Below are 16833 nucleotides of genomic sequence, written 5' to 3'. Positions count from 1 at the left end.
TTTAGTCAAGCTTCTGTTAGTACAATTACAAATTAAGCATTCCTTTTCTTTTCCCAAAGGAAGGTCTGCTTTGAAACAGGCATACTGTCAGGCCTCTGAGCCCAAGCCAAGCCAGCCATCGCATCCCCTGTGACTTGCACTTATACGCCCAGATGGCCTGAAGTAACTGAAGAATCACAAAAGAAGTGAAATGCCCTGCCACACCTTAACTGATGACATTCCACCACAAAAGAAGTGAAAATGGCTGGTCCTTGCCTTAAGCGATGACATTACCTTGTGAAAGTCCTTTTCCAGGCTCATTCTGGCTTAAAGAGCTCCCCTACTGAGCACCTTGTGACCCCCACTCCTGCGCCAGAGAACAACCCCCCTTTGACTGTAATTTTCCTTTACCTACCCAAATCCTATAAAACGGCCCCACCCTTATCTCCCTTCGCTGACTCTCTTTTCAGACTCAGCCCGCCTGCACCCAGGTGATTAAAAAGCTTTATTGCTCACACAAAGCCTGTTTGGTGGACTCTTCACATGGATGTGTGTGACACATACATCTTCAATTGTCAATTACTCTTTTAGGGAAAAGGATCTGACAAATTGTCGCTGAACTGTTATTTTGCAAAAAATTAAAATGGTATTCTCTCTAATTCTCCTTGTAAGAAATTTATTTTTTTTCTTGTGACACTTTTTTCAGCAAAAATTTCTCTCAGGGTACTAGATTAGGGATTATTAAACTATACATGATCCCCACTGGACAGGTGGTAAAGTTACTAATCTTTCTCCTTTCTGTTCTAAACGTAACTATTTTGTCCTTCTAAAGAACATAGTCACAAAACTCCATTGCCATTAATTATGAGCTAGGTTCTGTTTGTTACCTCCATTCTCAACACTTCTAGTTTGCTCTGGGAGAAAGAAAATAGAGTCATACAAATACCAATATGTAACATCTAGCTAAAAGCCTTCAGATTTCAAACTTCTTCTTTATTGCATGCATAGGATACACACTGGGTGGGGGCGTTAAATTGTTCTAAACATACTAAGTAGTATATGTTTACCACAGAAAAAAATAGCACATATAACAAGTAAAAAACAAACACAACAAACCAAAACAAACACCACCTCCATCTCACTACTGTGGTGATACTACCATTAGCAGTCTGCGGTGAATCTATCCCTATTTTACATTGAAAGGACACAAAGATAGATGTGTACCTGCCCCCCGCTACACCTTTGTTCTGCTCTCTAATCTTTGCACATACCAGAGATTTCGTAAGTTCTGTGAGCACCTGTTTTTCTGCACATACTAGAGATTTTGTTTTGCACATACCAGAGATTTTGTAAGTTCTGAGACAAGGTCACAAGACGTGTTTAAGTAAGATAAACTCTTGCTGCCATAAACCTGCTCTCCCGCCTCAAAGGTTGAACCGAAACATCAGAAATGGCAGGAACCAATCACAGTTAGCCAAATCGCCTTGTTCAAACACTAGCCAATCATATATCTGATTTGTATAATAATTCTATGCCCACTTTTCTTAGACTATATAACACTGCTCGGAGCTCAGTGGGGGAGCTCTCCTGCCCGTCTCGTTTCGCGAGCGAGGGAGAGTTCCAGGTTCGAACCTGTAATAAAGATCCTTGCTGCTTAGCTTTGACTCTGGACTCTGGTGGTCTTCTTCGGGGAATAAACGGTCTGGGCATAACAACATGTAACCCAAATAAATTAGGGCTGTCTCAGGGCCAGTCCAAACATGGTGTTGCATCTGAAAGAAACACAGATATGCTACAGAAGCCTGGAAAAAGAATGTAAGTATCAATGTCTCCTGATAAGAGAAGTCCAAGCAAGAAACAGACTGTGTAAAATATCGTAAAACCCTCTGAATCTTCTGTACTCTGCCTTTTCTTCTTTTTTTTGAGATGGAGTTTCACTGTCACCCAGGCTGGAGTGCAGTGGCACAATCTCGGCTCACTGCAACTTCTGCCTCCCAGGTTCAAACAATTCTCCTGCCTCAGCCTCCTAGTGGCTGGGATTACAGGTATGCGCCACCACGCCTGGCTAATTTTTGTATTTTAGTAGAGATGGGGTTTCGCCTTGTTGGCCAGGCTGGTCTGGAACTCCTGACCTCACGTGATCCACCCACCTCGGCCTCCCAAAGTGCTGGGATTACAGGCGTGAGCCACCGCGCCCGGCCCACTCTCTGCCTTTTCTAAGTCCCACATCCTGCGGCAGTTGTCCAATCTCTTCTCCTTTTCAGAGAGGAGGCAGAAATCTCCTTTCTTTCTCCTTATTCTCTCCCCTAAAATTCCAGAGCACCATTCTCACCTCTTCCTCCTCTTCCCACCTTCTAGATCTCTTCTTCCATAGATAGCTCCCTGCCTTTTCTTACGTAAATCAACTTTCCTAACTTCTTCCTGTACTCCTTTTCTTCTATTATCTAAATAAGCATTGCAAAAAAAAAAAAAAAAAAAAAAGTTTCAGCAATTCCTGAAGAGAGGGGAATGGAGATGAGGGTTCCGGAAGGGAGAAGGAGGAATTTTTAATTTAATTTTACTTTAGAGATGGAGTTTCGCTCTTGTCATCCAGGCTGGAGTGCAATGGCACGATCTCGGCTCACTGCAACCTCCGCCTCCTGGGTTCAAGCGATTCTTCTGCCTCAGCCTCCCGAGTAGCTGGGATTACAGTTGCCTGCCACCACGCCTGGCTAATTTTTGTAGTTGCTTTTTAGTAGAGATGGGGTTTCACCACGTTGGCCAGGCTTGCTTTCATAATTTTATACTAATGTTTATTTATATTCATAGAAAATATTTTATATTCATCTACTTTAATATTTTTGTCCAGTGCATTTAAGACACTGAAACAGAGGTCCAGGAAGATTAGCTTGCCTATGGTCTCAGAGCCAGTAAGTAAAGGAACCAGGCCAGTGAGGGCTCCACAGAGCAGCCCCATTCTGCCTCGGCCTCACTGTGGACTCCTGTGGCTGGAGGTAGAAAGCAGACGGGACTAGGTGAATTCTGAATTGTGGCAGTCTCAGTGAGAAGAGGACTGCCAGGACACTGGGTGAATGCTAACAGACACTGGGGGAAACCTTTATCTGGGGGTGCTAGTCAAGGGGAATAACAGGAGTCACCTCTTAGACAAGTGTTGGCAAAGGAGATGGGAGGATTTCAGGTTTCCGAGACTAACTTCTCTTTCTCAAGAGGGTTATATCCTTATTGTTGATCTCAGCCCTTGTCAAAATCTTCTGGGGAAGAATTTTTTTTTTTTACCTCCAGGGCTCATCATGACAGAACTAGGTAAAGGAATTACCTGCTGGGTGAGGTCTGGGTAGGAGCAAACATCACTGAAGATTCACCGGGCAGAGCGGGCAAACCTACTGGTGCTGTTGGATGCTGGTGGAAGATCCAAGCTCCGCTGCCTGTTCTCAGAAGCAGGTGGCTGAAACATGGTTTCTGGGACTGAGTTTTGGCTAGGCAATTGTGCCTTCCGGATGTGCACACACGCATACATGTGCCTGTCTAGCTACAATTTCAAAGCGACAGCAAACAAACAAGAGTAGCCATCGGACCTAATGCTGGCTGAGCTGCTAGGAGATGCAATGCAGGTAGTATATGCATTTCAACTCCTGGTTCTTAGGAATGGAAGTTTAAATGTGGAGTGCAGATGGTGATGCTGGTCAAAGTGAGGAGGTGGTTTACTTTCTGGACAGCTGCCTTGGCTTCCAGATCTCACTAGAATGGGCAGATCTTTTCTAGAGGTCTGTGACATACAATTTTAGGGGGAAAAATAGAAAGTAAATCACCCGTAATAAGTGCTAAGTTCTAAAAGTGACAGTTGACTTGTCCTTCCAGATAGTTCCAGCCTTGGTGGGATTTAATGCAGAAGAGATGACATGTCAGAGTGACTGGACTGTGGGGCGATCGTATGCACACGATGAAGTTTTGCATAAAGGTGATACCAATGTAGCTCCTCATCACAGCCTAGACTATTTAGGTTCTGCTCGGGCAACGGATCAAAAGTCCTAGCACAAAAAGACCTGTGTGCGCAGAAACTGCTGCTTCGGGGTCCAGTCCCTCCACAAGATGAAAGCACTAAGTACGGCAGTTTCCATCATAACTCTGTGGCCTGCTCGTCTGGGCTTTGGTCATCCACAGGTTCCAGGAACTCATCTCACAGGGCAATCTCAGTGCAGGCCAGACCTTGAGCAAGGCCAAGATGGCGATGCCCATTAATGGCTTTCATCTTTGGCTCAGCAGGTGGATACTGGGATTAGTCACTTCCTATTTTGTTGAGTTTGCCAAATACATTTTGGACCTTGAAAAAGTCCTTATGCGATCGCAATATGATGCTTCGGCAGAGTCCTGTCCACTTTCCACTGGCCTTGGCAGGTGGTTGAGTATTATGAGAGCAACTAGGGCCTAAATTGTGAAATACAAACGTTACTTTGTTTTTGTAGAAAGACCAGATGAAAATAACACAAAATGTTTTGGTAATTTTGTTAAAAATGCAATCTGTGCTTGAATAACTTAAATCTAAGCCTGGCTTTATGTTTCATTTAAACCTTTTTTACTCAGGCAAAATAGCAATATTTGAAGGTAAAAATAGGTTTGTAATGATTAGGAAAGATTCTCCTAATTGCACTTTGCAAACCAATTGTACCAGAGAAAACTGAACTGGTTCTGAATGTGTTAGTACTGTTATTAGCATTTTCACCTCTCAAGTGAATAGTGCTTTACGATTTATATGTGAAAGTGCTTTCGCATTTAATGTCTAATAATCACGCAGTCTTCTTTGAAATGCCTTGAACTTTAAGAACAAATCCAGGTTGAAAGAAGAGGTACTCAGAGAAATAGTGTGAGTCAGATCTCTCTGGAGAATCAGATCTCTCTACTGGAACCCCTGTGTGCAGGGTTTTCTAGTGTGTAGATGACCACGTCTGGGGGCCTAACATTCTAGCCACTATCTGGTCTGCTTCTTAAAGATGGTCTTGTTTTAATTAACACAACCTTTTGGCTGCAGATCTGGTGGGGATGGAATTGGGAAGTGCCAAGGGACCTTGAAGGAACACATGTGATTTTTCTCCATGTAGAAACAACAGGCTAAGAGAGTCTCCTGAGAAAAGCTGGGTTTATGAGATAACCAGCTCTACCAGGAGAAGCTTTTGAAAATCAAAAACAAAAACTCAACTTTACAACTGTGTATCTGGACCAAACACCTGAGTAACTGTCGGCAAATCCTTTATTATGTGACACTGCCCATGCCTGGATATGAGGGACAGCGTATACTCCAAGGAACAACATCTGTTGCAGGGTTTCACTTCCTAAAAAGCTACTGAAGAAAAAAAACCACTGAAGTCATGGGACAAAGGGCTATTCCTCTGCGTTAAATAGGAATGTCCCCTGGAGGGAGAATTCCACTTCCTCTGCCAACTAGCAACCCTGCTGGCAGCTGTGTTTGAGAAAAGCGTGCCTATCAACTAATGATGCCTAGCCCCTCTCCTGGTTCCTGAATGGAGAGTCTGTATTGGTGGTATTGATATCCACCATTAACAAAAACTTGGCTTACTTTCAAAAATGTAGATGCTTTTAGGAATTCTTCAATATAACAAAGGCAACGGTTTCCCATTTTTGTGTTAACTGTATGTTTGCCCTAATTTGATGGATCGCCTTTTGATTTTTATATAATTTTCTCATTTTCCAGATTTCCATTCAGGGTCCTCAGGCTGAAATTAGGCATATCCCATGGCCCAGGTTGGTGGCGCACAACTAGTTCTCCATAAATCTCTATTGCGTCTCCAGAGGAGATTCAATGAGAAGATATTTTAGGAAACAGGGTTGTGAGCCTTTGTGCTCAGTGATGTTTAAGTTGACTGACCATTTCAATTTTGGAAATTATAGTCCATTAACATGAAAAAAAGGCAATTACATGTTTGTATATTTCTACCTATGCTTGTGCTTTTTGCAAATGTTTATAAAGAGTGCCATGATAAAATAAAATAATTTTGTGTTTGCTTCTGGTGACAGTAAATTTTATATATAAAATACAATTACTGGCCAGGCTTGGTGGCTCACACCTATAAATGCTAACACTTTGGGAGGCTGAGGCAGGTGGATCACCTGAGGTCAGGAGTTTGAGACCATCCTGGCCAATGCGGTGAAACCCCGTCTCCACTAAAAATGCAAAAATTAGCTGGGTGTGGTGGCGCACACTTGTAGTCCCAACTACTCAGGAGGCTGAGGCAGAAGAATCGCTTGAACCCGGGAGGTGGAGGTTGCAGTGAGCCAAGATCGTGCCACTGAACTCCAGCCTTGCGACAGAACAAGATTCTGTCAAAAAAAAAAAAAAAAAAAAGCAATTACTTACCTAAAAGCTTTAGGATGGTTAAACAAACCAACCAAACCTTCTGCTGAACATTTGAGTTTCACTGATTATGATGGGAGGTTCAAATATATGATTACTTCATAAATGGACGCGAAAAAGGTCTGATAGGCAGTTTTCAATTAGACTTATTGTTCTGTTTCCATATTAATAGAAACCAATTAGTTATTATGAATAGATTGGGTATTTAGCTCAGGCATAACACAAAATGCAAGACTAAAAAGAAAAACGAACATACAGTATTCTTTTTTACTATGTTGCTATGAGGTTTAATATATTTAGTATATACTTTTTGTATGATCCATTAGGGCAAGGCATTTCCTGGCATTGAACATTTACTTAAAATATCTGTGGTTAAGTTATCATAATGAATATTACTAATGTGTAATTCATTAATACCAACAAGCCAGCATCTTACATGATGTTTGGTACTTAGCAGGTATTTGAGACTATGCTCAGGTTTTTGCAAAACCTGTCTAGCTCTTGTTTGCCTACAAATAACATTGACAATACAGTTCGTTTCTAACATAGGAGAAACTTGATTTTGGAGCCTTGCCCCTCAAACCTGGTCCTGATTACTGCTTCAACTCCTGTTTATATAATTCTACACAATTTTGGCAGGATTCAAGAGCACATACCAGGGTGTTGGCTTTTACGAATCTCCTGGGATGTGAATGTCACGCTGACTGGATGAACCCTGGCCACAAATCCCAGACAAGCACAATGACTCTATTTATTCAGACTTGGCTGCCTGAATGCAGATTGACTCTGTGGGTAATAAATTTTCACAGGCCAAGAGCTTCAGGATCAACCAAGCTGATCCTGAGAAGAAAAATGCACCTCAGGAAGCAGAGTTGGGCTGCAAAAACCTCCTATGTTTTTATTTCATGTGTGCATATCATTCAGCTAATTCATTTAGTTACTGATTGACATGTACTGTCAATGCTTTCAGACATTTTAAAAGCTCTGCTTTGTGTTATGCAATTGTCATATTAAAAAGAAACAAGGGAAAAAATGAAGAGCTTCCATTACAATTGGCAATCTGCTTTTAATAGTACACCCCAAACTGATGTGAGTCATCCAGTAATCTCTATGGTAAAGAGCACAGAATTGAGATGGGAATGTTTCTTGTGCTGCTCCATAAGAAACCAAGGGAAACAGCAATAAGAACTGCAATTTTGTGCTCAGAGCAACCTCACCTACAATCTTCGTATCTTGATGAAGCGAGGCTTTCCATTATTTCTAAGAGACACGATTATTACTCTATGCATTATAAATAAGAAAATAATTGGCTCTTTAATTTGCAGATTTATGTTAATGATCTAGATATCTATTAAATTAATTGCATGCTCTCCAAACATTGATTGAGGATTAAAAGGTAACTTTTCATTGTGCAAGAAGTAAATTAACGCCAATGGGGAAATTTCCCCCTACAGATTAGATCCAATGATTGTTGCCTGTAAAATTAAAATAGTCAGTTAAAGTGGACAAACCATGCTCATTTAAAGAGAAAAAGGTGGCTACACAGTTAAAAATGAAAAGACTGCCCAATATGTTTGGATAACGTAATTACTGGAAGCTGCAGGCATGTACATAGCCATTCAATTTAGATCTCTGGTCCCTTCCTTTCCCTAAGCTATGTGTTTGTCATCTCCGAAAAACCTGTCTGCAGTTGACACTATCTCGGCTGCTCCTTGCTGAAAGTCTTAATCATGTGTCCCTCTCCTCACGCCTTAGCTACAGTAATGCCATCTATATATTTGCTTGTGTCCAACCTCCCAAGCTTACCCTGACTTGAGAGGCAGAGCTCATCTTTTTGCCAAATAGGAAGACTTGCAATATAATTCATCACTCCCTTCCTAACCTATTATTATTATTTTTAGTGCTTAATGTCTTAAGTCTTCTAATTCCTTCACACTGTTTCATAAAAACATTGGCCTTTGGAATTGTTAAAACCAACAGTTACAGAAAGGAGATCAAACAAATTACTCCAGGTATCACATGCCTTTCATTTACTCAGATAAATAAGAAAACTGATTCTCAAATCTTTTGTGCTATTTCCAGTTGGAACCTCATCCGGTATGAAAACCATAGGTGCAACCATAAGGCTATGCTTCCATTTCATTTATGTCTGTAAACTTTCTAAGGAAACCCCGTCACAACCCCAGCACTAGAGGCTACAGCCAAAATTTGGTTATCCTTGAAAGGGAAGGCTGTGGAGAAACCCAGTCTCTTGGTTTTGAAGGCTTCTGTTTGAGATAACTTATGAAAACTTGTAACTTCAATATAGCTTGATGTAAGCATCTTTAAGAAGTGGCTATAGACATTTCCATGGAGATTGGATAAATGCTTTTTTCTCAAATAGGTTATTTTTGTATTAATCTACAGCCAACTTAAGATATTGGGCCTTATATTTTTGTCATCTCTGTCAATACTTCTGATGTTTGGATAGAACTCATTTGAAAAATCACAGAGTTCAGGAAAAGGAACAAAGACAGAGCAAAGGTCATCTTTGATACTGTACAATGGACAGTGGGAAATACTCTCAATTGAAGGCATCACTATGCATTTATCCATGCATTCATTCAACAAATATTTAGCAGTTCTGCTGTGCCAGACACAGTCCCTGCCCTCAGGAAACTTCCAGTTTAGCTGCTGTAGACAGTTAGAAAAAGTAAACATAACATGTAACTAAAATTACAATGAGATTTAGGTAAAAAGATGAAGGATACTGTGAGAAGGACTAACCGGGAGTCGATTAGATAAGAGGGAGGTCTCCCTGAGGAAGTGAAAGTTATGCGGCACCTCCAACATGAGTAGGTGCTCGCAAGGCAAAAATGAGGGAGTAGAGGCCTATGGAGGCCCCGAGGCAGCTGAGCTCAACTTCCTGCAGCAGCTGAGCTCAACTTCCTGCAGCAGCTGAGCTCAGCTTCCTGCAGGAGCTGAGAGAAGGGCTAGGCTTCAAATGAGCTCAGTGTGAAGATGAGACGTGGACAAAGCCAGATGGTGCAGGGTAGTGGCGGCCATGCCGAGGGCTCTGAATTTGATCCCAGGTGGGATGGGAAACCCATTTAAGATTTTAGACCAAGGAATTACTTGATCTGATTTTTAAAAGATCACTGTGGGGAGGCTGTATTACAGAGGGCAGGGAACAGAAATATGATAGTTCATACCAGACTGGTTTAGACTAGCTGGGAATGGAAAGAGGTAGATGGACCAATATTTAATTTTAGAGGCTGAGTTTATAGGACTTAGAGATGAGGTGACTACCTGAGTGAGGAACAGGGAATCATCAAGGATGAGTCTGAAGTTTCTAGGCTTGAATAGCTGGGCATTCGGCAGTGCTAGTTTTGGAAATGGGAACACTAACAAGAGGAACATGTTTGTGTGTCTTGGGTAGAGCGGTGGCAAAGGCCAGAAGTCCAGTTGGGCACAGAGTGAATTTGAAATGTCTGTGAGACATCCAAATGGAAAAGTCAAGTAGGTTTGCGGTTCAGAAGAGAGTTCTGAGCTGAGGATATAACTTTAGAAATTGTCAGTATATAAAAATTGAAGGTCATAGGAATGGATGAGATCACCCAGAGAACAGACATGGAGAAGAAAAGTCAGGAATAAACACGGAAAGTTTCTAACATTGGGGAGAAAATCTGAGTCAGCAAAAGAGCCTGAGAAGAGAAGCCGGAGAGGCAGGACCCAAACCAGGAGAGTGTGGGGTTAGACTCCTACAGAGAAGTGGGTAATGAACAGTGTTCACTGCTGTAAGTCATATAGTAAGACAGGGGACTGAAAAGAGCCCAGTATAATTGGCTCTATGGAGGTCATTGGGGGCCCAATGAGGAGCATTTCTGGTAAAGAGATGGGGCATAATGAGATCAAAAGAACAAGTCTCTAAGTAGCTCTGAGGAAACGGATGAACTTTGGATAGGAGCAGGGCAGTGTCCTCTCACAACAGGAGAGCCGGGGGAGGATGAGTGAAGATGGAAGCAGGGGTGCAGATGTGGTATTGAGAAGTTTCGGTTTCTCTGCTAGAAGTCAGTCAGCCATGGCATGAGGTACAGAAATAAAGATAAATAAGATACACAGTGAAATTCAGGTTGTTTACTCATGAAGTTGGGAAGACAGAAAACTACATTTGTATTATCTATTATTATAAATTCTGTAACAAAGGTTACAGGATATTAAGGGAGAAAGCTTGCAAAATGACAGTATCAGTGAATTGTTATAAGTTATGTATATATAGCACAATACCTAGAATAGCCACTAAAAAAGCTGTACAAAGAGACATACACAAAAATGTTACAGACAAATCAAAGTAGAAGTCAAAAGGTTTAAGGAATACACAGAAAGGCAATAAAAAAGAAAAAGAAAAAAACCAGGAAGAAATCCAACAAAAAATAGAGTGGTAGACGTAAGCTTTAACAAATCAATAATTACATTAAATGTAAATGGCCTAAATGTATCAATTAAAAGAAACTGGCAAAGTGAATAAAAATATGACAACTATTAATATATGCTGTATATAAGAAACTCATTTCAAATATAACAATATTGGTAGGCTGAAAGTGAAAAAATGGAAAAAAGTTACATTATGAAAGTATTAACCAAAAGAAAGCAGGAGTAGCTATACTGCTATCAGAAAAAGTAGACCTCAGAGCAAAGAAAATGACCAGAGACAGAGTGGGTCATTACATAATGATAGAAGGATCAATCTAGCAACAATACAGCAATCCTAAATGTACACACACCAACTAACAGAGCTGCGAAATGTGTGAAAACAACCTGATTGAAGCAATAAATCCACAGTGATAGCCAGAGACTTCAACACCTCTCTCTCAACATTAGATAGAGCAATTAGACAGAAAGTCCAGAAAAGATACAAAAGAACATCAAATAAGATAAATATAATTGATATTAATAGAACTCTCTAACCAACAACAGCAGAATATACATTCTTTTAAGTACCTATAAAACATATACCAATACAAACCATATCTTGGGTGATAAAAGATCCTCAACAAATGTATAAGAATTGAAATCATACAGACTATGTTCTCTGACCATAAGGAAACCAAACTAGAAACCAATAAAAATTAAGATTAAGGGGGATCTCTGAGCACTTAAAAATTAAACAACACATTTCTAAATAATCTACGAGTCAAAGAAGAAGTCTTATTGAACTGAATGACGACGAAATACAACACATCAATATTTGTGGGATAAAGTTTATAGCATGGCTGAGAGTCAAATGTATAGCACTAAATACTTATTGTATCATAAAAAAGAACAAATCTCAAGTCAATAATCTAATCTCCCTCAAGAAACTAGAAAAAGGGTAAAAATGTGCCCAAAGCAAGCAAGAGGAGGGAAATAAAGATAAGAAATCAGTGAAACTGAAACAGAAAAATCAAATAGATAATATTAATGCAACAAGCTAGTTCTTTCAAAAGATCAATACAGTTAAGAAACCTCTAGCAAGACTGATAAAAAAAAGAAAGAAGACAAATGATGAGTATCAGTAATGAAACAGGGGCTGACACTATAGATTTTGCAGTCGTCAAAAGGATAATAAAGGAATACTATAAACAACCCTATCCACATAAGCATGACAACTTAAGTGACACGGATAGACTTATTACTGAAGAGCACAGTACCACACACACCCAGTATGAAACAGATAATCTAATAGCCCTATGACTATTAGATAATCTGAGGAGCTCTATAACTATTAAAATTTTTTTTGGCTGGGCATGGTAGCTCACGTCTGTAATCCCAGCACTTCAGGAGGCCGAGACAGGTGGATCACGAGGTCAGGAGATTGAGACCATCCTGCCTAACATGGTGAAACCCCATCTTTACCAAAAAATACAAAAAATTAGCTGGGCATGGTGGTGGGTGCCTGTAGTCCCAGCTACTCAGGAGGCAAGGCAGGAGAATGGCGTGGACCCAGGAGGTGGAGCTTGCAGTGAGCCAAGACTGCACCACTGCACTCCACCCTGGGGGACAGAGCGAGACTCCATCTCAAAAAAACAAAAAAAAAATTTTTTTTTTAAGACCATGTTGGCCAGGCTGGTCTCAAACTCCTGACCTCATGATCTGCCCTCCTCAGCCTCCCAAAGTGCTGGGATTATAGGCATGAGCCACCATGCCCGGCCAGGAAATAGAATTTTTAACTTTAAAAATCTCCAGGCCCATATGGTTTTACTAGAGAATTCTGCTAAATAATTAACATCTTTTTTTCTATTTTTTTTTGAGATGGAGTCTTGCTCTGTCACCCAGGCTGGAGTGCAGTGGCATGATTTTGGCTCACTGCAACCTCTGCCTCCCAGGTTCAAGTGATTCTCTTGCCTCAGCCTCCCGAGTAGCTGGGATTACAGGCGCATGCACCATGCCTGGCTAATTTTGTATTTTTAGTAGAGATGGAGTTTCATCATGTTGGTCAGGCTGAACTCTATGATTTTTCAAGTGAGTTCTATCCAAACATCAAAAGTATTGACAGAGATGACAAAAATATAAGGCCCAACATCTTAAATTGGCTATATATTAATACACAAATAACCTATTTGAGTAAAAAAGCATTTATCCACTCTCCATGGCTATAGCCACTTCTTAAAGATGCTTCCATCAAGCTAGATTGAGATCTCGAACTCCTGACCTCAGGTGATCCACCCACCTTGGCCTCCCAAAGTGCTGGGATTACAGGCCTGAGCCACTGTGCTTGACCTAACATCATTTTTAAAAAACATAGTCTTTTTGAGAAAAGGGCAGGGGACCCTTCTCAATTCATTTTATAAGGTCAGTATTACCCTGATATCAAAACTAGACAAAGACAGTACAAAACAGAAAACTTCCAATCAATATCCCTCGTGAACATTAAAAAGACAAATGTGTGGTGAGGATGTAGAGTAACTGAAATTCTCTTACACTGCTGGTGGGAGTGTGTAAATATGCACACACCCTACTGTTCAGCATTTATACTTCTGGGTATAGACCCAACAAAAAAGTTCCCATGTGCTCAAGAAATGACCTGTACAAGGATGAAAAGACCTGTACAAGGATGCTAATAAGAGCACACTATTTTACCCCCCAACCCCCACCGAAATATCCACGTGCCCGTTAGCAGTGGAATGAGTAAGTAAATTATGGCGTACACACATAATGAAACAGGATACAGCAATGAAAATGAAAAAACTTCAATTACAGGTAACAACATGGGTGAACAATGTGGAACGAAAGAAGCCAGACACAAAAGAGTACATGCCAAATAATTCCATTGATATAAAGTGCAAAAATAAGCAAAATTACACGATGGTGTTAGAAGACAGGAAAGTGGTTATTCTTCTGCAGAGTGGTGACTGGTGGGAGCATGGGGGCACCTGGGAGGCTGGTCATGTCTGTGTTTTCATCTTGATATTGGTTATATCATACATATATATATATATATAAAATCATTTTTAAAGACACATCATTTTTATAAATCATATACAAACAGGCTGGGCACGGTGGTTCACGCCTGTAATCCCAGCACTTTGGGAGGTCGAGGCAGGTGGATGACTTGAGGTCAGAATTTTGAGACCACTCTGGCCAACATAGTGAAACCCAGTCTCTACTGAAAATACAACAATTAGCTGGGTGTGGTGGCAGGTGCCTGTAATCCCAGCTACTTAGGAGGCTGAGGCAGAAGAATCACTTGAACCTGGGAGGCGGAGGTTGCAGTGAGCCAAGATCGCACCATTGCCATTGCACTCCAGCCTGGATGACGAGTGAAACTCCGTGTGTGTGTGTGTATGTATGTATATGTGTGTGTGTATATATATATAGTGTGTGTGTGTATATATATGTGTGTATATGTGTGTGTGTGTGTATACACACACACACACACACACGCAAAATGCTTATTGGATCTAGTGACATGAAGATGATGGGTGACCTCAAGTTTTGATGAAGTGGCAGGCTTGGGGATCTAGCATTAATTCCCATTTTACAAACAGAGACACTGAGGCAGAGAGCAGTTCAGAGTCTGGGCCAAGGTTACAAAACTAAGTAGCAGAGTGGGGATTTGAATCCCTGGCATGGGGCGGCTATGCTCTTAACCACTAAACTAGACTGTCTTTTGACCTTTAGGATCACAAAGGCAATGGGGAGAAAAGGAAACCTAGATAGGAGTGTTCAAAAGCACGAAGTCTGAGGCGATCTGAGGAAGGGCAGGCAGGTATACCAACTTGAAGCTCTCATAGACACCTCTTTATTACAGTGGCACATGGGCTGGTTGGACCAATATTCACAAAGACAGCCAGATATAATGTCAGAAAAGGTTCAGGATTTTCACACACTGTACTATGTTTATTGAGGCAAGGGATTTTTAAAATATTTTGGGTTTAAGGTACAAACTCTGATTTTACATCCAGAAAAATCATTTATGTTAAATGTTCAATTATCTCGGAATGCCAGGGAATGATTGTGTGTGTGTGTGTGTGCGCACAGGCTATGCTGTTTCAGGGATAAAGCATAGTTTGGTCTTGAAGAGAAAAAAATACCGTATCATTTGTCTTGTTTAAAAGTAGGGGAATTACAATTTTGTGATTAGACCAGGGTATAATTACAGGCCAAAGCAGGACAACTTAATGCAATTACTGTTGAAGCAATAACTTAAAAGTATCATATGTGAAACCACTGTCTGCAGTCTTAATTAGGAAAAAGGGATTACTGTATAAAATTATTCATCCTGTCAGTTCCTTTTATTGCAAAAATAGGAAGGTATATTCACATAGGAATTAAATGCAAGAATAAAGGATCTGACCTGTACCTTCATAACACAATATTATCAGTGAGTACAGAATGGAAGGGAGTAGCTTAAAAAGCAAAATGAGTCAACTAAAAGCTCTCACGGCCTTAGAGAACATGTATAGTATGTCATTAGTAATGTTTATTAAAATTGAGTTTTCATTGGAAATACTTCCTGGAAATAGCTCAGGAAATTATTTCCAAATTTAAAAAGGTTTGTAGATTGAAATAGTCTGTGAACCCTTTTTCTAATAAAAAGCATACACAATTTACATGTTTGATATGATTTAATCCATAATCTATGTATCCACGCCACTTAATGGGAAAAAACACAAAGAGATGAAATCATTTGCTTATCGTCATGTAGATAAGAAGCCAAAATTAGGAGTGAAGCCATTCTCCATTTCGGCTGAGACTGCTGTGTGGCAGGTATCTGGCTGCCCTGGAAACAAATCAACAGATCTCTAAAAAACTGAAAGCCTCAGTGGCCTTCTTTGCCCAGTTAACCTTCTTCCACTGGGTATTCTCCACCTGCCAATCTGGTTTCCAGACTCCTCAAGCTCTTCTCCCTTTTTGGTGCCTCAGTTTCTCCCATGAGATGAGCAACCTCTTTTTGTGACCTCATAGCTATGCTATGCTCAGATACTCTTACTTGAAATTCTCCTTTGACTTTTTTTTTTTTTTTTGAGACAGAGTCTCGCTCTGTTGCCCAGGCTGGAGTGCGGTGGTGCGATCTCGGCTCACTGCAAGCTCCGCCTCCTGGGTTCAGGCCATTCTCCTGCCTCAGCCTCCCCAGTAGCTGGGACTACAGGCATCTGCCACCACGCCAGGCTAACTTTTTGTATTTTTAGTAGAGACAGGGTTTCACCGTGTCAGCCAGGATGGTCTTGATGTCCTGACCTCGTGATCTGCCGGCCTCGGCCTCCCAAAGTGCTGGGATTATAGGCGTAAGCCACCGTGCCCAACCTCTCCTTTGACTTTTGTTTAACCTCTGCTTGCTCTCTCTGTACATTATTTGTATTTGCATGTCTAGACAGCAAATCATCTGCATAGCATTTCATGATACTTTTCTATTAAGTTCACTATTCCAAAACCAATAGAATAGCATTAGTATTTTGTATTGCATACAAAAATGACTTATTAAAAAAAGCCTCTCTGAATTTTCTTTCTACACATCACATGTATCTAAACTTGACAAAATGCAACATGGGGAATGAGAAAAAGAAAATAGAAGTGTAGAAAAATCTGCCTTTAGTGTTTTTAAACTTGCTTTGAAATACAAACATTTCTTGAAATGCAGAAGTGAAAGTGATGAATGTTAAGTGGATATTTTTTCACCTTAACTGACTGATCAGAAGAGTATTTATAACCCCCTAACTGATGTCTGGAGCTGATAAATCAACACCAGGGGAGAATATTTCAAGCACATTTATCATTTAAGACAAACAGCCTATACCGAGCATGATTATTTTTTATTCATCATTTTGGCTCACCTCTACGTTTGCTCCTTCTCAATGTTAATAATATCTGTATAAGACTTCTCAATATTTAATGTTACAGATTGCCTGTTGCATGCTGATGAAGTTAAGGTCATATGTTTGATCTCCAGAAGGCTGGTTAGCTAAATACACACACACAAACACACACACACACACAAACACACACACACAGAGACACACACACACACA

The 16833-nt window shown here is 40.6% G+C and overlaps 1 protein-coding gene across 1 annotated transcript in view; it reads right to left on the bottom strand.

The window, feature by feature from the left end:
- Positions 1-16833, bottom strand: part of AFF3 (AF4/FMR2 family member 3) — a 580919-nt gene that overhangs the window by 117238 nt on the left and 446848 nt on the right. The window contains exon 12 of the mRNA XM_025354195.1: positions 16412-16414. Coding sequence (XP_025209980.1) covers positions 16412-16414 — 3 coding nt within the window. The remainder of the gene's footprint in view (positions 1-16411; positions 16415-16833) is intronic.

The sequence above is a fragment of the Theropithecus gelada genome, chromosome 13 (assembly GCF_003255815.1).
Source record: "Theropithecus gelada isolate Dixy chromosome 13, Tgel_1.0, whole genome shotgun sequence".
NCBI classification, from domain to species: Eukaryota; Metazoa; Chordata; class Mammalia; order Primates; family Cercopithecidae; genus Theropithecus; species Theropithecus gelada.
This window is presented reverse-complemented; position numbering and strand designations above follow the sequence as displayed.